The 21,073-nt window shown below is 42.7% G+C and overlaps 1 protein-coding gene across 1 annotated transcript in view; it reads right to left on the bottom strand.

Moving 5' to 3' along the window:
- The window catches only part of CEP152 (centrosomal protein 152), a 170,052-nt gene that overhangs the window by 91,118 nt on the left and 57,861 nt on the right, over window positions 1-21,073 (bottom strand). Inside the window, 3 exon segments of the mRNA XM_053719332.1 lie at window positions 6,335-6,496; window positions 13,169-13,289; window positions 15,189-15,809. Coding sequence (XP_053575307.1) covers window positions 6,335-6,496; window positions 13,169-13,289; window positions 15,189-15,809 — 904 coding nt within the window.

Below are 21,073 nucleotides of genomic sequence, written 5' to 3'. Positions count from 1 at the left end.
TCATAAGCCAATCGGATGATGCTTTTAAGCCAAAAGGAAAGAGAGGTAGAAGTCGCTTTTTGACCTCTCCTTTTACCAGAATAGACAACAAACAAAGAAGATGTTTGTCTGAAATCTTTTGTAGCCTCTAAATAGAATTTTAGAGCACGGACTACGTCCAAATTGTGTAACAAACGTTCCTTCTTTGAAACTGGATTCGGACATAAAGAAGGTACAACTATCTCCTGGTTAATATTCTTGTTAGAAACAACCTTTGGAAGAAAACCAGGCTTAGTACGCAAAACCACCTTATCTGCATGGAACACCAGATAGGGCGGAGAACACTGCAGAGCAGATAACTCTGAAACTCTTCTAGCAGAAGAAATAGCAACCAAAAACAAAACTTTCCAAGATAGTAACTTAATATCTATGGAATGTAAAGGTTCAAACGGAACCCCTTGAAGAACTGAAAGAACTAGATTTAGACTCCAGGGAGGAGTCAAAGGTCTGTAAACAGGCTTGATCCTAACCAGAGCCTGAACAAATGCTTGAACATCTGGCACAGCTGCCAGTCTTTTGTGTAGTAAGACAGATAAAGCAGAGATCTGTCCCTTTAGAGAACTTGCAGATAATCCTTTCTCCAAACCTTCCTGTAGAAAGGAGAGAATCTTAGGAATTTTTATCTTATTCCATGTGAATCCTTTGGATTCACACCAACAGATATATCTTTTCCATATTTTATGGTAAATCTTTCTAGTTACCGGTTTTCTGGCCTGAACCAGAGTATCTATCACAGAATCTGAAAACCCACGCTTTGATAGAATCAAGCGTTCAATCTCCAAGCCGTCAGCTGGAGGGAGACCAGATTTGGATGTTCGAATGGACCCTGAACAAGAAGGTCCTCTCTCAAAGGTAGCTTCCACGGTGGAACCGATGACATATTCACCAGGTCTGCATACCAAGTCCTGCGTGGCCACGCAGGAGCTATCAAGATCACTGAGGCCCTCTCCTGTTTGATCCTGGCTACCAGCCTGGGAATGAGAGGAAACGGTGGAAATACATAAGCTAGGTTGAAGGTCCAAGGTGCTACTAGTGCATCTACTAGAGTCGCCTTGGGATCCCTGGATCTGGACCCGTAGCAAGGAACCTTGAAGTTCTGACGAGACGCCATCAGATCCATGTCTGGAATGCCCCATAATTGAGTTAGTTGGGCAAAGATCTACGGGTGGAGTCCCCACTCCCCCGGATGGAATGTCTGCCGACTCAGATAATCCGCTTCCCAGTTTTCCACACCTGGGATGTGGATCGCAGATAGGTGGCAGGAGTGATCCTCCGCCCATTGAATTATTTTGGTCACTTCTTTCATCGCCAGGGAACTCCTTGTTCCCCCCTGATGATTGATATACGCAACAGTCGTCATGTTGTCTGATTGGAATCTTATGAATCTGGCCTTTGCTAGCTGAGGCCAAGCCCTGAGAGCATTGAAGATCGCTCTTAGTTCCAGAATGTTTATCGGGAGAAGAGACTCTTCCCGAGACCATAGTCCCTGAGCTTTCAGGGATTCCAAGACCGCACCCAGCCCACTAGACTGGCGTCGGTCGTGACAATGACCCACTCTGGTCTGCGGAAGCTCATTCCCTGGGATAGATGGTCCAGGGTCAGCCACCAACGGAGTGAATCTCTGGTCTTCTGATCTACTTGAATCATTGGAGACAAGTCTGTATAGTCCCCATTCCACTGTTTGAGCATGCACAGTTGTAATGGTCTTAGATGAATTCGTGCAAAAGGAACTATGTCCATTGCTGCAACCATCAACCCTACTACTTCCATGCACTGGGCTATGGAAGGACGTGGAACAGAATGAAGAACTTGACAAGCGCTTAGAAGTTTTGACTTTCTGACCTCTGTCAGAAAAATCCTCATTTCTAAGGAATCTATTATTGTTCCCAAGAAGGGAACTCTTGTTGACGGAGACAGAGAACTCTTTTCTATGTTCACCTTCCATCCGTGTGATCTGAGAAAGGCCAGAACGATGTCTGTATGAGCCTTTGCTTTTGACAGGGAATGCCCCTCGGTCTTAGAACCGCTAGAAGGGACCCTAGTACCTTTGTGAAAATCCTTGGAGCAGTGGCTAACCCGAATGAGAGGGCTACAAACTGGTAATGTTTGTCCAGAAAGGCGAACCTTAGGAACTGATGATGTTCTTTGTGGATAGGAATATGTAGGTACGCATCCTTTAGATCCACGGTAGTCATAAATTGACCTTCCTGGATAGTGGGTAGAATCGTTCGAATGGTTTCCATCTTGAACGATGGTACCCTGAGAAATTTGTTTAGGATCTTCAAGTCCAAAATTGGTCTGAAAGTTCCCTCTTTTTTGGGAACTACGAACAGATTTGAATAAAATCCCATTCCTTGTTCCTTTAGTGGAACTGGGTGTATCACTCCCATCTTTAACAGGTCTTCTACACAATGTAAGAACGCCTGTCTCTTTATTCGGTTTAAGGATAAGTGAGACATGTGGAACCTTCCCCTTGGGGGTAGTTCCCTGAATTCCAGAAGATAACCCTGAGAAACTATTTCTAGTGCCCAGGGATCCTGAACATCTCTTGCCCAAGCCTGAGCAAAGAGAGAGAGTCTGCCCCCTACTAGATCCGGTCCCGGATCGGGGGCTACTCCTTCATGCTGTTTTGTTAGCAGCAGCAGGCTTCTTGGCCTGCTTACCCTTGTTCCAGCCTTGCATCGGTTTCCAGGCTGGTTTGGGTTGTGAGGCATTACCCTCTTGCTTAGAGGATGCAGAATTAGAGGCCGGTCCGTTCCTGAAATTGTGAAAGGAATGAAAATTAGACTTATTCTTGGCCTTGAAAGGCCTATCTTGTGGAAGGGCGTGGCCCTTTCCCCCAGTGATGTCTGAGATAATCTCTTTCAATTCTGGTCCAAATAGAGTTTTACCTTTGAAAGGGATGTTAAGCAATTTTGTCTTGGATGACACATCCGCTGACCAAGACTTTAGCCAAAGTGCTCTGCGCGCCACGATTGCAAAACCTGAATTTTTCGCCGCTAATCTAGCTAATTGCAAAGCGGCATCTAAAATAAAGGAGTTAGCCAACTTAAGTGTGTGAACTCTGTCCATAACCTCCTCATATGGAGTCTCTCTACTGAGCGACTTTTCTAGTTCCTCGAACCAGAACCACGCTGCTGTAGTGACAGGAACAATGCACGAAATGGGTTGTAGAAGGTAACCTTGCTGTACAAAAATCTTTTTAAGCAAACCCTCCAATTTTTTATCCATAGGATCTTTGAAAGCACAACTATCCTCGATAGGAATAGTAGTGCGCTTGTTTAAGAGTAGAAACTGCCCCCTCGACCTTAGGGACTGTCTGCCATAAGTCCTTTCTGGGGTCGACCATAGGAAATAATTTCTTAAATATAGGAGGGGGAACAAAAGGTATGCCGGGCTTTTCCCACTCCTTATTCACTATGTCCGCCACCCGCTTGGGTATAGGAAAAGCGTCGGGGTGCACCGGAACCTCTAGGAACTTGTCCATCTTGCATATTTTCTCTGGAATGACCAAATTGTCACAATCATCCAGAGTAGATAACACCTCCTTAAGCAGTGCGCGGAGATGTTCTAATTTAAATTTAAATGTCACAACATCAGGTTCAGCTTGTTGAGAAATTTTTCCTGAATCTGAAATTTCCCCATCTGACAAAACCTCCCTCATGGCCACTTCAGATTGGTGTGAGGGTATGACAGAACAATTATCATCAGCGCCCTCCTGCTCTTCAGTGTTTAAAACAGAGCAATCGCGCTTTCTCTGATATGTAGGCATTTTGGATAAAATATTTGCTATGGAGTTATCCATTACAGCCGTCAATTGTTGCATGGTAATAAGCATTGGCGCGCTAGATGTACTAGGGGCCTCCTGCGTGGGCAAAACTGGTGTAGACACAGAAGGAGATGATGTAGTATCATGGTTACTCCCCTCATCTGAGGAATCATCTTGGGCAATTTCATTATCTGTGGCAGTACTGTCCTTACTTTGTTCGGACGCTATGGCACAATTATCACACAAATTTAAATGGGGAGACACATTGGCTTTCATACATATAGAACATAGCTTATCCGAAGGCACAGACATGTTAAACATGCTTAAACTTGTCAATAAAGCACAAAAAACGTTTTAAAACAAAACCGTTACTGTCTCTTTAAATTTTAAACAGAAAACACTTTATTACTGAATATGTGAAAAAGTATGAAGGAATTGTTCAAAAATTACCATTTTTCCAATTTCACCACAGTGTCTTAAAGCATTAAGAGTATTGCACACCAATTTTCAGAGCTTTAACCCTTAAAATAACGGAACCGGAGCCGTTTACAAATTTAACCCCTATACAGTCCCAGCTATAGCCTTTGCTGTGACCTAACCAAGCCCAGAGGGGAATACGATGCCAAGTGACGCCTTCTAGAAACTTTTCCAGCTACTTTCAGATCCTCACACATGCATCTGCATGTCTTGCTCTCAAAAAACAACTGCGCAGTAATGGCGCGAAAATGAGGCTCAGCCTACAACTGGGAAGGCCCTCCCTGACTGGAAAAGGTGTCTAACATAGTGCCTGCCGTTAAAAAACGTTCCCCAAGTTTATAAATGAGAATTATCAGCATAAACATGTATAAAATGCCCAAATAAAGCAATCGATTTAGCCCATAAAGTGTCTACCAGTTTTATAGCCCATATTAAGCCCTTTATTCTGTTTGCTTGACTAAGAAAATGGCTTACCGGTCCCCATGAGGGGAAATGACAGCCTTCCAGCATTACATGGTCTTGTTAGAAATATGGCTAGTCATACCTTAAGCAGAAAAGTCTGCTAACTGTTTCCCCCAACTGAAGTTACTTCATCTCAACAGTCCTATGTGGAAACAGCAATCGATTTTAGTTACTGTCTGCTAAAATCATCTTCCTCTCACAAACAGAAATCTTCATCCTTTTCTGTTTCAGAGTAAATAGTACATACCAGCACTATTTTAAAATAACAAACACTTGATAGAAGAATAAAAAACTACATTTAAACACCAAAAAACTCTTAACCATCTCCGTGGAGATGTTGCCTGTGCAACGGCAAAGAGAATGACTGGGGTGGGCGGAGCCTAGGAGGGACTATATGGCCAGCTTTGCTGGGACTCTGCCATTTCCTGTTGGGGAAGAGATATTCCCACAAGTAAGGATGACGCCGTGGACCGGACACACCAATGTTGGAGAAATTTGAAATAACAGTGAAAAAAGGCAGTTACACTAACAACATTTTTACAGTGTATGTAACAAGTCAGCAGAGCATTGCACCCACTTGCAAATGGATGATTAACCCCTTAATAACAAAAAGTGAATAATAAATGACAAAAACGTTTTTTAAACACAGTCACAACAACTGCCACAGTCTACTGTGATTGTTACCCTCCTCAAACACGACTTTGAAGCCTTTTGAGCCCTTCAGAGATGTCCTGTATCATGCAGAGGGAAGCTGAATGTCTCTGTCAGTATTTTTATCTGCACAGAAAAGCACTAAAATAGGCCCTTCCCACTCATATTGCAACAGTGGAAAGCTTCAGAAAACTGTTTCTAGGCAAAAATCAAGCCAGCCATGTGGAAAAAAACAAGGCCCCAATAAGTTTTGTCACCAAACATATATAAAAACGATTAACATGCCAGCAAACGTTTTATATTACACTTTTATAAGAGTATGTATCTCTGTTAATAAGCCTGATACCAGTCGCTATCACTGCATTTAAGGCTTAACTTACATTAATCCGGTATCAGCAGCATTTTTCTAGCAAATTCCATCCCTAGAAATATATTAACTGCACATACCTTATTGCAGGAAAACCTGCACACCATTCCCCCTCTGAAGTTACCTCACTCCTCAGAATATGTGAGAACGGCAGTGGATCTTAGTTACTTCTGCTAAGATCATCGAAATCACAGGCAGATTCTTCTTCTAATGCTGCCTGAGATGAAACAGTACACTCCGGTACCATTTAAAAATAATAAACTTTTGATTGAAGTTAAAAAAACTAACTATAATACACCACTCTCCTCTTACTACGTCCATCTTTGTTGAGAGTTGCAAGAGAATGACTGGGTATGGCAGTGAGGGGGGGGAGCTATATAGCAGCTCTGCTGTGGGTGATCCTCTTGCAACTTCCTGTTGGGAAGGAGAATATCCCACAAGTAATGGATGATCCGTGGAATGGATACACTTAACAAGAGAAATAGAATAGTTATACTAATAAAGAAATTGTTTTTTTGTTTTTTTTATTTTCTCCTAACAATAAAGAATTTCCACTGACAATAACTAACCTCTAAATTTATCCGCTTTGAGCTTTTGTTCCTTGACAGCCTGTTGAAGGTGTCGGCATGCCTTGTCAAGTTTGTTTCGCAGTTCATGACATTCTTTCCTTGACTTTTCTAGCAGCTGGAAGCAATGCTCACAACAAGGATATTCTGTGGTTCCATTTTTTCCTTTAAAGTAAAAGTTTCCGAAGATTACAAATTCCATTCATATAGGAAAACATTACTTATATATATATATATAAGTGTTAGCATTTTTCTCTGCATGTGCATGTGAGGCATAACTAGATATTCTCAGTGCACCAGCATTTTATATACTATAGCTGCTCAGAGCGCCAGTCAACAATGAACAAATTGAGTCATTACTAGATGGTACAAGAACCTTAGGCTCTCTGGGCAAGTGCTGATTAAAATGCTGGTGCACGGTGCATACTTAAATACACACTTTTGAAACATTCATAGCTTTTATTAGAAGCAATTTTGCGAATACATTTATATTAAAAAAAAAAACCCAGAATTTATGCTTACCTGATAAATTACTTTCTCTTGTGGTGTATCCAGTCCACGGATTCATCCTTTACTTGTGGGATATTCTCCTTCCCTACAGGAAGTGGCAAAGAGAGCACACAGCAGAGCTGTCCATATAGCTCCCCCTCTAGCTCCACCCCCAGTCATTCGACCGAAGGTTAGGAAGAAAAAGGAGAAACCATAGGGTGCAGTGGTGACTGTAGTTTAAACAAAAAAATATTACCCGACTTAATCGCCAGGGCGGGCCGTGGACTGGATACACCACAAGAGAAAGTAATTTATCAGGTAAGCATAAATTCTGTTTTCTCTTGTAAGGTGTATCCAGTCCACGGATTCATCCTTTACTTGTGGGATACCAATACCAAAGCTTTAGGACACGGATGAAGGGAGGGAACAAGACAGGTACCTTAAACAGAAGGCACCACTGCTTGTAAAACCTTTCTCCCAAAAATAGCCTCCGAAGAAGCATAAGTATCAAATTTGTAAAATTTAGAAAAAGTATGCAGCGAAGATCAAGTCGCTGCCTTACAAATCTGTTCAACAGAAGCCTCGTTTTTAAAAGCCCATGTGGAAGCCACTGCTCTGGTAGAATGAGCAGTAATAGTATCAGGAGGCTGCTGGCCAGCAGTCTCATAGGCCACACGGATGATGCTTTTCAGCCAAAAGGAAAGAGAGGTAGCAGTCGCTTTCTGACCTCTCTATTTACAAGAATAGATAACAAACAAGGAAGATGTTTGTCTGAAATCCTTGGTTGCTTGTAAATAGAACTTTAAAGCACGAACCACATCAAGATTGTGTAACAGACGTTCCTTCTTCGAAGACGGGTTAGGACACAGAGAAGGAACAACAATTTCCTGGTTAATATTCTTGTTGGAAACAACTTTAGGAAGAAAACCTGGTTTGGTACGCAAAACTACCTTATCTGCGTGGAACACCAGGTAAGGTGAATCAAACTGTAAGGCAGATAACTCTGAGACTCTTCAAGCAGAAGAGATAGCTACCAAAAACAAAACTTTCCAAGATAACAACTTAATATCTATGGAATGTAAAGGTTCAAACGGAACCCCTTGAAGAACTGAAAAAACTAGATTTAGACTCCATGGCGGAGCCACAGGTTTATAGACAGGCTTGATTCTGACTCAAGCCTGAGTAAACGCTTGAACGTCTGGTACCTCCGCCAGACGCTTGTGTAAAAGAATAGACAGAGCAGATACCTGTCCTTTCAAGGAACTAGCTGACAATCCTTTCTCCAATCCTTCTTGGAGGAAAGACAGTATCCTGGGAATCCTAATCTTACTCCATGAGTAACCCTTGGATTCACACCAACAGAGATATTTCCGCCATATCTTATGGTAGATTTTCCTGGTGACAGGCTTTCTAGCCTGAATCAGGGTATCCATAACTGACTCAGAGAAACCACGCTTTGATTAAGCGTTCAATCTCCAAGCAGTCAGACGCAGAGAAATTAGATTTGGATGCTTGAACGGACCCTGTATTAGAAGATCCTGCCTCATTGGCAGTGTCCATGGTGGGACAGATGACATGTCCACTAGGTCTGCATACCAAGTCCTGGTTGGCCACGCAGGCGCTATCAGAATCACCGAAGCCTTCTCCTGCTGGATTCTGGCAACCAGACGAGGGAGAAGGGGAAACGGTGGAAAACATAAGCCAGATTGAAGGACCAAGGCGCTGCTAGAGCATCTATCAATACCGCCTTGGGATCCCGGGACCTGGACCCGTAGAGAGGAAGTTTGGTGTTCTGACGGGACGCCATCAGATCCAACTCTGGAATGCCCCATAGCTGAGTCAGCTGGGCAAACACCTCCGTATGGAGTTCCCACTCCCCCGGGTGAAAAGTCTGACGACTTAGAAAATCCGCCTCCCAGTTGTCTACTCCTGGGATGTGAATTGCTGAGAGATGGCAGGAGTGATCCTCCGCCCACCTGATTATCTTGGTTACTTCCGTCATCGCTAGGGAACTCTTTGTTCCCCCTGATGATTGACGTAAGCTACAGTCGTGATGTTGTCCGACTGAAATCTGATGAATTTGGCCGCAGCTAGTTGAGGCCATGCCTGAAGAGCGTTGAATATCGCCCTCAGTTCCAGAATGTTTATCGGGAGAAGAGTTTCTTCCCGAGACCATAAGCCCTGAGCTTTTAGGGAGTCCCAGACCGCACCCCAGCCTACCAGACTGGCGTCGATCGTTACAATGATCCACTCTGGCCTGCGGAAACATATTCCCTGAGACAGGTGATCCTGAGACAACCACCAGAGAAGAGAATTTCTGGTCTCCTGGTCCAACTGAATTTGAGGAGACAAATCTGCATAATCCCCATTCCACTGTTTGAGCATGCATAGTTGCAGTGGTCTGAGGTGTATCCGAGCAAAAGGGACTATGTCCATTGCTGCTACCATTAATCCGATTGTCTCCATGCACTGAGCTACAGATGGCCGGGGAATGGAATGAAGAACTCGGCAAGTAGTTAAGAGTTTTAACTTTCTGACCTCCGTCAGAAAAAATTTCATTTCTACCGAGTCAATTAGAGTCCCTAGGAAGGGAACCCTTGTGAGAGGGGACAGAGAACTCTTTTTGATGTTCACCTTCCACCCATGAGACCTTAGAAAGGCCAATACAATCTCCGTGTGAGACTTGGCTCTTTGGAAAGACGGCGCCTGAATTAAGATGTCGTCTAGGTAAGGCGCCACTGCTATGCCCCGCGGTCTTAGAACCGCCAGGAGGGACCCTAGCACCTTTGTGAAAATTCTGGGAGCAATGGCTAAGCCGAAGGGAAGAGCCACAAACTGGTAATGCTTGTCCAGAAAAGTGAACCTGAGAAACTGGTGATAATCTTTGTGGATAGGAATGTGTAGGTATGTATCCTTTAGATCCACGGTAGTTATATATTGACCTTCCTGGATCATTGGTAAGATTGTCCGAATGGTCTCCATTTTGAATGATGGAACTCTGAGGAATCTGTTTAGAATTTTTAGATCCAGGATGGGTCTGAAAGTACCCTCTTTTTTGGGAACCACAAACAGGTTTGAGTAAAAACCCAACCCTTGTTCCGCAATTGGAACTGGGTGGATCACTCCCATGGTATGTAGATCTTCTACACAGCGTAAAAACGCCTCTTTCTTTGTCTGATCTGTAGACAGACGAGAAATGTGGAACCTTCCCCTTGGAGGAGAGTCCTTGAAACCTAGAAGATATCCCTGGGATACAATCTCTAATGCCCAAGGATCGTGTACATCTCTTGCCCAGGCCTGAGCGAAGAGAGAGAGAGAGAGAGAGAGAGAGAGAGAGAGAGAGAGAGTCTGCCCCCTACTAGATCCGGTCCCGGATCGGGGGCTACCCCTTCATGCTGTCTTGGTGACAGCTGCAGGCTTTTTGGCCTGTTTACCCTTATTCCAGCCCTGGTAAGGTTTCCAGGTTGCCTTGGGCTGTGAAGCGTTACCCTCTTGCTGTGCAGCCGGAGAGGATGAAGCGGGGCCGCTTCTGAAATTACGAAAGGAACGAAAATTAGCTTTGTTCTTTGTCTTAAAGGACTTGTCCTGAGGGAGAGCATGGCCTTTTCCCCCGGTGATATCTGAAATAATTTCTTTCAATTCAGGCCCGAAAAGGGTCTTTCCTTTGAAAGGGATGTTCAAAAGCTTGGATTTTGACGACACATCGGCCGACCAGGACTTTAGCCATAGCGCCCTGCGCGCCAAGAAGGCGAAACCTGAATTTTTTGCCGCTAACTTAGCTATTTGGAAAGCGGCGTCTGTGATAAAAGAATTAGCTAGCTTTAGAGCCTTAATTCTATCCATAATTTCCTCATATGAGGTCTCCGTCTGGAGCGAGTCTTCCAGCGCCTCAAACCAGAAAGCAGCTGCAGTAGTTACAGGAATAATGCAGGCAATAGGTTGGAGAAGAAAACCTTGTTGAACAAAAATTTTCTTAAGTAAACCCTCTAACTTTTTATCCATAGGGTCTTTAAAAAAAACTGTCTTCAATTGGTATGGTTGTGCGCTTAGCAAGTGAAGAAACAGCCCCCTCCACCTTAGGGACCGTCTGCCACGAGTCCCGCATCGGGTCAGATATGGGGAACATTTTCTTAAAAACAGGAGGGGGAACAAAGGGGACGCCTGGTCTATCCCACTCCCTAGTAACGATATGCGCTATCCTCTTAGGGACCGGAAACACATCAGTGTAAACAGGTGACCTCTAGGTACTTGTCCATTTTACACAATTTCTCTGGGACCACCAAAGGGTCGCAGTCATCCAGAGTAGCCAATACCTCCCTGAGCAAAACACGGAGGTGTTCTAGTTTAAATTTAAAAGCCAATGTATCTGAATCTGTCTGAGGAGGAACCCTTCCTGAATCAAAGACTTCTCCCTCAGACATCAAATCCCTCGCTCCCACTTCAGAGCGTTGTGAGGGTATATCGGATACGACTACCGAAGCGTCAGAATGCTCATAATCTGTTCTTAAAACAGAGCTATCACGCTTTGCAGGTAACACGGGCAGTTTAGATAAGAAAGCTGCAAGAGAATTATCCATGACTGCCGCTAAGTCTTGTAATGTAAAAGGGTTAGACGCACTAGAAGTACTAGGCATCGCTTGAGCGGGCGTAACTGGTTGCGACACTTGGGGAGAGGTAGACGGGCTACCCTCGTTACCTTCTGTCTGAGAATCATCTTGGGCCACATTTTTAAGTGCAACAATATGATCTTTAAAGTGTATAGACATATCAGTACAAGTGGGACACATTCTGAGAGGGGGGTCCACTATGGCTTCTAAACACATTGAACAAGGATTTTCCTTGGTGTCAGACATGTTTAACAGACTAGTAGTATACACAAACAGGCTTGTAAATCACTTTAATAAATTAAAAAACACAATTTGAAAAAACGTTACTGTGCCTTTAAGAGATAAAAAAGCACACAATTTTGCAAAACAGTGAAAAATGCAGTAATCTTTTTGAAATTTTCACAGTATGTACCTAAAGCCTTAGCAAGATTGCACCACTAGCAAGCAAAACAATTAACCCCTTGATGCCCAAACCGGAGCAGCCTAAAGCCAACAACCGGTTAAAATTACTACAGCACCTTGCCACAGCACTGCTGTGGCCCTACCTGCCCTTAGGGACCAGCTTTGGAGGAATATTGCTTCCTTTAGGCCCCTCAAACAGCAGCAGGACCTTCCATGTGAAGCAGCATGGACTTCTATGAAAATTCTAACTGCGCATCTGAGGCGCCAAATTAGGCCCCTCCCACTCTACTCCGGAGCTATGAGGCCTAAGAAACCACTTCTAAGTGAATAAAAATAAATAGCCATGTGGGTAACAACTCCAGAAAGAACCCAAAAGGACTTTCAAAGTGTCTTACAAACTATATTTTTCTAAAAAAAACAATCGATTGCCCTGAATTAGTGTCTACCAGCATAATTAGCCCTGTTATGTAAGCATTCAATTCCTTACTAAGTCTCTGAACATAGCTTACCCTCCCCTCATGGGGATATTGTCAGTCTCTTCTAGCATTATCTCAGTCTTGTCTAGAAATAAATGACTGAACATATCTTATTGCAGTCTACCCTGCAAACCGTTCCCCCCCAACTGAAGTTTTCTGGTACTCCTCAGTCCTGTGTGGGAACAGCAGTGGATTTTAGTTACAACATGCTAAAATCATCTTCCTCTCAGCAGAAATCTTCATCACTTTTCTGCTAGAGAGTAAATAGTACAAACCGGTACCATTTAAAATAACAAACTTTTGATTGAAGATAATAAAAATTACAATTCTATCACCACATTCACTTTACCCTCCCGATAGAGACCCTAGTGCTTAGAGCCGGCAAAGAGAATGACTGGGGGGTGGAGCTAGAGGGGGAGCTATATGGACAGCTCTGCTGTGTGCTCTCTTTGCCACTTCCTGTAGGGAAGGAGAATATCCCACAAGTAAAGGATGAATCCGTGGACTGGATACACCTTACAAGAGAAAAAAGCTTCTATTCAAAACTGAAATGCATCCATGTGGATTCCAATTTTGTCTGTAATGGCTGCATTAACTGAAAGTCTATTGAATGTTTTAAAAATAAAATAAAAAATAGATTTGTTCGATGCACAAGCATTGGGTCATGTTGCATTTCTGTACCCAGAACATTGTTGAAAAAACAAGTAATCCAGAGAATTAAAAATAAACCGTGGAAACAAAGCATTCAAACATTGAAAAAACATTATTAAGGCTAGTGACATTATTTAATAAAATAGTGCAAAATTAGAAGTTTTGCTACATGTGATAAAATGGGAAAGTAAAAAAAAAAAAAAATCACATACCATGAGTGTTTTTTTCCAGACAGGTTACTTTTGTTCCTTTTATTAAAATATCTCTGTTTGAGGCACTATCACATTCAGATGTGTATGCTTTTAGATTCATTTGAGTCTCTTCATATTTCTGCTAATTAAAACAAACACAACTATAAGGAAAGTCAGTTGAAAGTTGAGAGATTAAAAGTGATAGAGTATGTCATTTTAAGATACTTTTAAATTCACTTCTATTTTCAAATGTGCTTTGTTCTCTAGGTATCCCTTGTTGAAAAATAATACACATCCTACACTAGTGGGAGCTAGATGCAGACTGGTGCCTGCACACATTTGTCTTGTGATTGGCTAACTAGATGTGTTCAGCTAGCTGTCAGTAGTGCAATGCTGTTCCTTCAGCAAAGGATAACAAGAGAATGGAGCAAAATTGATAATAGAAGTAAATTGGGGTTTCCTGTCCCTTTAAAAACAAAATGTATGCTTACCTGAAAAATTTCTCTTTCATGATGGCAAACAAGCTTTGACTCAAATTGTATAGAATAACAAGGGTGGGGCTGAATATATCAAGTAAGCATACATTTTGTTTTCTTTCATTAGATGGTGTGAGTCAACAAGATCATTACATGTGGTGAAGAACATCAGACCAGCAAGAAATAGAGGGGACTAAACAGATAAGGCAGGTATGTTATTTAAGAGGCACAGCGGCCTACAGACTTTTCTGTGTAAATTACCTTGTTGCCAAATTGTAAAAATAGTAAAGGAAAGAGCAAGACAAAATAACCTGGTTAAGGGTCATAATTGTTTTTTTTTTTAAAAAGTGTCAGATGCATACATGAATTTACAGACTCCTGCTGGCTCCTGTTTACGTTACGTTATCTGCCTTTTCATTTGCAGAGAAGGGGGGGTTGGTCTTCTTGTTTTCCTTTCCCCTTTCACTGGGTATCCCAGCCAAACTTCATCAATAGTGGTAAACTGGGAGCTACTAAGTAAGTTTTAAAAGGTTTTATAATGAATTTTTAGATCAGCATCTGTGCATATTCTTTATAGTAGTGTCTATTACATGCAGTTATACGAAAATTGGTGTACACTGTCCCTTTAAGCTGGTCCTGCCTTAGGCACGTATTATTTTTCCAACTAAAGTATTCAGTCGAATAATGTCACATCTGTGGCTTTCATTTATCTCTCAAGGAGGAACCAATGATACCTACCAATGATAGAGGTTTCTTGCAACATCAGGCTGCCAGTAGACCTTCAATGCCTGATTTTAACAATACCTATCTGGGAAGTTAACATCGAGTGAAGTGGTTTCTGCATTAGGAGGCATTCTGCTAGGTAGCGAGGAGTTGGGATTGACCAGAGATGGCTCTTATGGCTTCCTGCTTTTTTCACTAGTTTAGTCCCCAGGCTATGCAAATCATGTGTTCATGCTAATAGCCAGTGAGCTAAGAAGGGGCATTTTACTTATCTGTCAGAACCTTCATCAACTGTGCTTACCTCAGAGGAACATGATTGCTTTGAGCTCACAGGCCCATTTGAGGCAATGCAAACACAGTGCCAAGGATCTCACAAGGAGCAGCCCACTCTAAAACATGATACTCTCAGATAAATCTGCATTTCATCAGGGATAGAAGTGACATCTGCAGACTGGGAGAAGATTTTCACAGCCTGGCTGAAACTTCTGTCTTCCCCTCTTGGGGTCTCAGATTGATTAGAGAACCCCTATCAACAGAGTGTAGTCAGCCCTTCAGAATTCACTTCTCTCCATCATGGAGGCAAAACTTTGACTGAGGCATTCTGGGATAGTAAGGACAATTAAAGCTCTGGAATGTAGGGGTGCTTTTGTCTCCTCCTAGTAGACTGCAGTGAAATGTAATGATCTTGTGGACTTTCACCATCTAATGAAAGTAAACAATATATAATGTAAGACTAAAAAATTAGATTAAATCTACTGTAAACTAGTTCTATATAAACTTTCACCACACTAAAGTGAAATAAATAGTCTATTCTATGGTGCTTTCTACATAAAGTTGCTTACCTTTTTAAATTCTTGTTTTTGGTTTTTTAGAATTTTATAAACCGTGACTTTCATGGATCGTTGCACCAAGGCTCTTAACTTTTCAAAAAAATTTCCATCAAAGTTGCTGGTCACATGTGATCTGTCATTAACAAAACTTCTGTCAATCAATTCTTTAGGAACTTCACCCATTATCTGCTCTAGCTGTGCTAAAATCTCTTTTTCACGAACAAGCAATCTATGAGACTCTTCAGAGGTCCATTGTTTTAAGTGCTGATCTAACTGCTCTTTCATTTCTGCGTCTTTATGGGTAATCAAGTCCTTTTTCTGCTTCTCAAAATCTTCTTTGGTTAATAGAAGCGCTTCACTGATTTTATTCCGATGATCATCCAAGAAAGCACAGTAATCTTTCTCATTTTGTGATTGGAAATGATGCATCTCTTCTTGCTTCTCTTTATTCCACTGAGCACGTGCCTTGGCTAGTTCAACTTTCAGCAGTGCATGATATTCTTCATTTTTCAACTCAAGCTCCTTTTTCACAGAGGCTAATTTTTCTTCTAGCTCTTTGTGCTTTATATTAAAATCAGCGTGATCATTTCTGCATCTCCAGTTTTCTTCAGCCGCACTGAGAGCATCCATGATCTGAAATAATTAGATGGAAAGAACTTAAAAATAAAAAAGAAATTAAAAAAAAAAAAATGTAATACAGCTATTTGTGTAGATCAAAAATATTAATTTTTTATTTGGTTTTCTTAGTGTAAAAAAATGAATTGTTTACAAAAAACTAAATTTATGCTTACCTGATAAATGTATTTATTTCTTGACACGGTGAGTCCACAGATCATCTAATTACTATTGGGAATATTACTCCTGCCCAGCAGGAGGCGGCAAAGAGCACCACAGCAAAGCAGTTAAATATCACCTCCCTTCCCTCTAACCCCAGTCATTTGACTGAAGCAAAGGAGAGAAAGGAAGCAACAAGGTGCAGAGGTGTCTGAAGTTTATAACAAAAAAACCCTGTCCTTAAGAAAACAGGGCGGGCCGTGGACTCACCGTGTCAAGAAAGAAAGAAATTTATCAGGTAAGCATAAATTTTATTTTCTTTCTAATGATACGGTGAGTCCACGGATCATCTAATTACTATTGGGAATCAATACCCAAGCTAGAGTACACAGATGATAAGGGAGGGACAAGACAGGGAACCTAAACGGAAGGCACCACTGCTTGAAGAACCTTTCTCCCAAAAGAAGCCTCAGTCAAGGCAAAAGTATCAAATTTATAGAATTAAGAAAAAGTGTGAAGAGAGGACCACGTTGCAGCCTTGCAAATCTGTTCCACTGAAGCATCATTTTTGAATGCCCAGGAAGAGGAAACAGCCCTCGTAGAATGAGCCGTAACTCTCTCAGGAGGCTGCTGTCCAGCAGTTTCATAAGTTAAGTGAATGATACTCTTCAGCCACAAAGAAAGAGAAGTAGCCGTAGCTTTCTGCCCCTTACGTTTTCCAGAGAAAGCTACAGAGCAGAAGACTGACGAAAATCCTTAGTCGTCTTTAAATAGAATTTCAATGCACGCACCACGTCCACATTGTGCAGCAGACGTTCCTTCTGAGAAGAAGGGTTAGGACACAAGGAAGGAACAACAATCTCCTGATTAATGTTCCAATCTGAAACCACTTTAGGGAGAAACCCTAACTTAGTACGCAAAACTACCTTATTCGAATGAAAAATAAAGGTAAGGAGACTCATACTGTAATGCAGAGAGCTCTGAAACTCTATGAGCAGATGAAATAGCAACCAGAAACAAAACCTTCCAAGATAACTTAATGTCTAAGGAATGCATAGGCTCAAACGGGGCCTGTTGAAGAACTTTAAGAACTAGATTAAGACTCCAGGGAGGAGTAACTGGCTTAAACACAGGCCTGATTCTGACCAAGGCCTGACAGAACGATTGCACGTCTGGTACATCCGCCAGACGTTTATGTAACAAAATAGACAAGGCAGATATTTGACCCTTTAGGGAGCTTGCCGATAAACCCTTCTCCAAGCCCTCTTGGAGAAAAGACAAAATTCTAGGAATCCGAACTCTACTCCAAGAGTAACCTTTGGATTCACGCCAATGCAGATATTTACGCCATATCTTATGGTAAATCTTTCTAGTCACAGGCTTACGTGCCTGAATCCTGGTCTCAATAACGGACTCTGAAAATCCACGCTTAGATAAAATTAGGGCATACAATCTCCAAGATGTCAGCTTCAGAGAAACTAGATTTGGATGAAGGAAGGGCCCCTGAAGTATTAGGTCCTTTCTCAGTGGAAGTCTCCAAGGTGGACGAGATGACATCTCCACCAGGTCTGCATACCAGATCCTGCGAGGCCACGTCGGTGCTATGAGGATCACCGACACCCTCTCCTGTTTGATTCGAGCAATGACTCAAGGGAGGAGAGCGAACGGGGGAAATAGGTATGCAAAACTGAAATTCCAAGGTACCGCCAGGGCATCTATCAGTACCGCCTGATAATCCCTTGACCTTGACCGTACTTCGGAAGCTTGGCATTCTGCCGAGATGCCATGAGATCCAGCTCCGGCTGTCCCCATTTTAGAATTAAGCTGGAAAACACTTCCGGATGGAGTTCCCACTTTCCCCCGGGTGAAATGTCTGTCTGCTAAGAAAATCCGCCTCCCAGTTGTCCACTCCTGGGATGTGGATCGCTGACAGGAAGCAGTTGTGGGACTCCGCCCAATGAATTACCTTGGCTACCTCTGCCATAACCAAGGAACTCTGAGTTCCCCCCTGATGGTTATGTAAGCCACTGAAGTTATGTTGTCCGACTGGAACCTGATAAACCGGGCCGAAGCTAACTGAGGCCAGGCCAAAAGAGCATTGAAGATTGCTCTCAGTTCCAAAATATTTATAGGCAGCACCGACTCCGTCCGAGTCCATGTTCCCTGAGCCTTTAGGGAGCCCCAGACAGCTCCCCACCCTAGCAGGCTGGAGTCCGTTGTCACAATCACCCAGGTGGGTCTGCGGAAGCAGGTTCCCTGGGAGAGATGATCCTGAGACAACCACCAACGAAGAGAATCCCTTGTCTCCTGATCCAGATGTACTCGTGGAGACAGATCCGCATAATCTCCGTTCCACTGCCTGAGCATTCACAACTGCAGAGGCTGGAGGTGGAAACAGGCAAACGGGATGATATCCATGGCTGCTACCATCAGACCGATTACCTCCATGCATTGAGCCACTGATGGCCGAGAAGAGGACTGAAGCGCTAGACAGAAATCTTTGATTTGCTGACTTCTGTCAGAAAAATTTTCATTGATAAGGAATCTATTATGGTTCCCAAGAAAACTACCCCTGTAGTTGGAATTAAGGAACTCTTTTCCAAATTCACCTTCCATCCGTGAGATCGCAGGAAGGATAACTACATTTCCGTGTGGTATCTTGCTTGTTGAAAAGATGGCGCCTGAACCAGAATATCGTCCAGATAAGGCACTAGTGCAATGCCCCGCAATCGGAGCACCGCCAACAGGGATCCCAGAACCTTTGAGAAAATTCTGGGAGCTGTGGCAAGGCCGAATGGAAGAGCAACAAACTGGAAGTGTTTGTCTAGAAATGCAAACCTCAGAAACTTGTGATGGTCCCTGTGGATGGGAAGAATGGAACAACTAGTTTCCATCTTGAAGGACGGTACTCTGAGAAATTTGTTTAGACTTTTGATATCTAAAATTGGTCTGAAGATTCCCTCTTTTTTGGGAACCACAAACAGATTTGAGTAAAATCCCAGACCCTGATTCTGTGGAACAGGAACTATCACTCCCCGGTCGGAATGAACTTGAACACAGTGTAAGAACGCCTCTCTTTATCTGGTCTACAGATAATCTTGAGAGAAGAAACCTGCCCCTGGGAGGAACAGTTTTGAACTCTAGCTTGTATCCCTGGGACACGATGTCCACCGCCCAGGGATCCTGAACATCCCGAACCCAGGCCTGAGCGAAGGAGGATAGGCTGCCCCCCACAAGATCCGGTCCCCGATCGGGGGCAGACCCTTCATGCTGACTGAGTCATTGGCGGGCTTCTTAGCTTGCTTTCCCTTGTTCCACGACTGGTTGGACTTCCAGAAAGGCTTGGACTGTTCTTGTTTTGTAGAGGGAGAGGAAGACTTACCCTTGAAGTTTCGAAAGGAACGAAAATTACTCTGACGTCCCTTCTGCTTATTCCTCTTATCCTGAGGGAGGAAATGACCTTTTCCTCCCATAATGTCGGAAATCTCAGCCAGACCCGGCCCAAACAAGGTCTTTCCCTTGTAAGGGATCGCCAAAAGCTTAGACTTAGATGACACATCCGCAGACCAGGATTCAACCATAAGTCTCTGCGAGACAATACCTTCAACTACCTTCAACTGCTCTGTGGAAACCAGCAGGATCTTAAATAATGTTTGCTAAGATCATCAACATTAGGGCAGAAAAATAAGATGTCTCCACTCCTGTTAGGAATTAAGGGACTGACAATTTCTCCCTGAGAAAAATAGTACTCACTGGCACCATTTTAAAATAATAAACTTCTTGATTGAAGAATCTAAACTAACACTTCACTTTACCTCTTCCTATCACTAACACAGGCAAAGAGAATGACTGGAATGGGAGGGGAGGGAGGAGCTATATATACAGCTCTGCTGTGGTGCTCTTTGCCACTTCCTGCTGACCAGGAGGCGTAATCCCATAAGTAAGGATGAAATCCGTGGACTCGTCATATCTTGTAAAAGAAAAGACCAACAGCAGAACAAGGAGTCCTGATCTCCAATTGGTGAGGAGTAGTAGTAGGATCAGGAGAATTTGGTGTAAACACTTAAAGGGACAGTCTACACCAGAATTGTTATTGTTTATTAAGATAAATAGTCCCTTTATTACCCATTCCCTAGTTTTGCATAACCAACACAGTTATATTAATACACTTTTTACCTCTGTGATTATCTTGTATCTAAGCCTCTGCAAACTGCCCCCTTATTTCAGTTCTTTTGACAGACTTGCACTTTAGCCAATCAGTGCTGACTCCTAGGTAACTCTACGTGCATGAGCATGAGCACAGTGTTATCTATATGACACACATGAACTAACACCCTCTAGAGGTGAAAAATTATCAAAATGCATTCAGAAAAGAGGCGACCTTCAAGGTCTAAGAAATTTGCATATGAACCTCCTAAGTTTAGCTTTCAACTGAGAATACCAAGAGAACAAAGCTAAATTGGTGATAAAAATAAATTGGAAAATTTTATAAAATTACATGTCCTATCTGCATCATGAAAGTTTATTTTGGACTAGACTGTCCCTTTAAAAGGGACAGTCAGTCAACCTAAAAATTATTATTACATATTTAGATAATGTATTTAACGATGTTGACAGCAAACTGTAAGCCAAGTATGCTCTAAATATAGTTTGCAAGAAAAACTACATACTATTTCACCTAGGGCCATTTTGAAATGGCCGTCTGACCCCTCCTGTCCTGACGTCACTCTGCAGCTTCCAGTGAATGTTCCAAGTCGATCCTGCGCGTTCCTCTGTTTCACGCATGCGCAATGCGCTGGTTTTGTCAAGGGGCATTTCGAGTCAGGAAGAAAACAAACCGCTCAGTACCATAGCGGTTGTTCTATGCGGCACACCAGTGTACCACAGCAGTTGGAGTGGTAATTTAAAGGGACAGTCTAGTCAAAATTAAATTTTCATGATTCAGATAGGGCAGTGTTTTTCAACCAGTGTGCCGTGGCACACTAGTGTGCCGTGAGAGATCCTCAGGTGTGCCACGGCAGACTGACAACAGTGTGACATATTTTTTAAACTTTGCTTGTTTTTTACTCCCAGTGCAGGGGTAGTTTGTAGGAGGCATGGCATAACAGCACAATACATACAGT

This window comes from Bombina bombina, chromosome 6, assembly GCF_027579735.1.
Source record: "Bombina bombina isolate aBomBom1 chromosome 6, aBomBom1.pri, whole genome shotgun sequence".
In the NCBI taxonomy this organism is placed as follows: Eukaryota; Metazoa; Chordata; class Amphibia; order Anura; family Bombinatoridae; genus Bombina; species Bombina bombina.
This window is presented reverse-complemented; position numbering and strand designations above follow the sequence as displayed.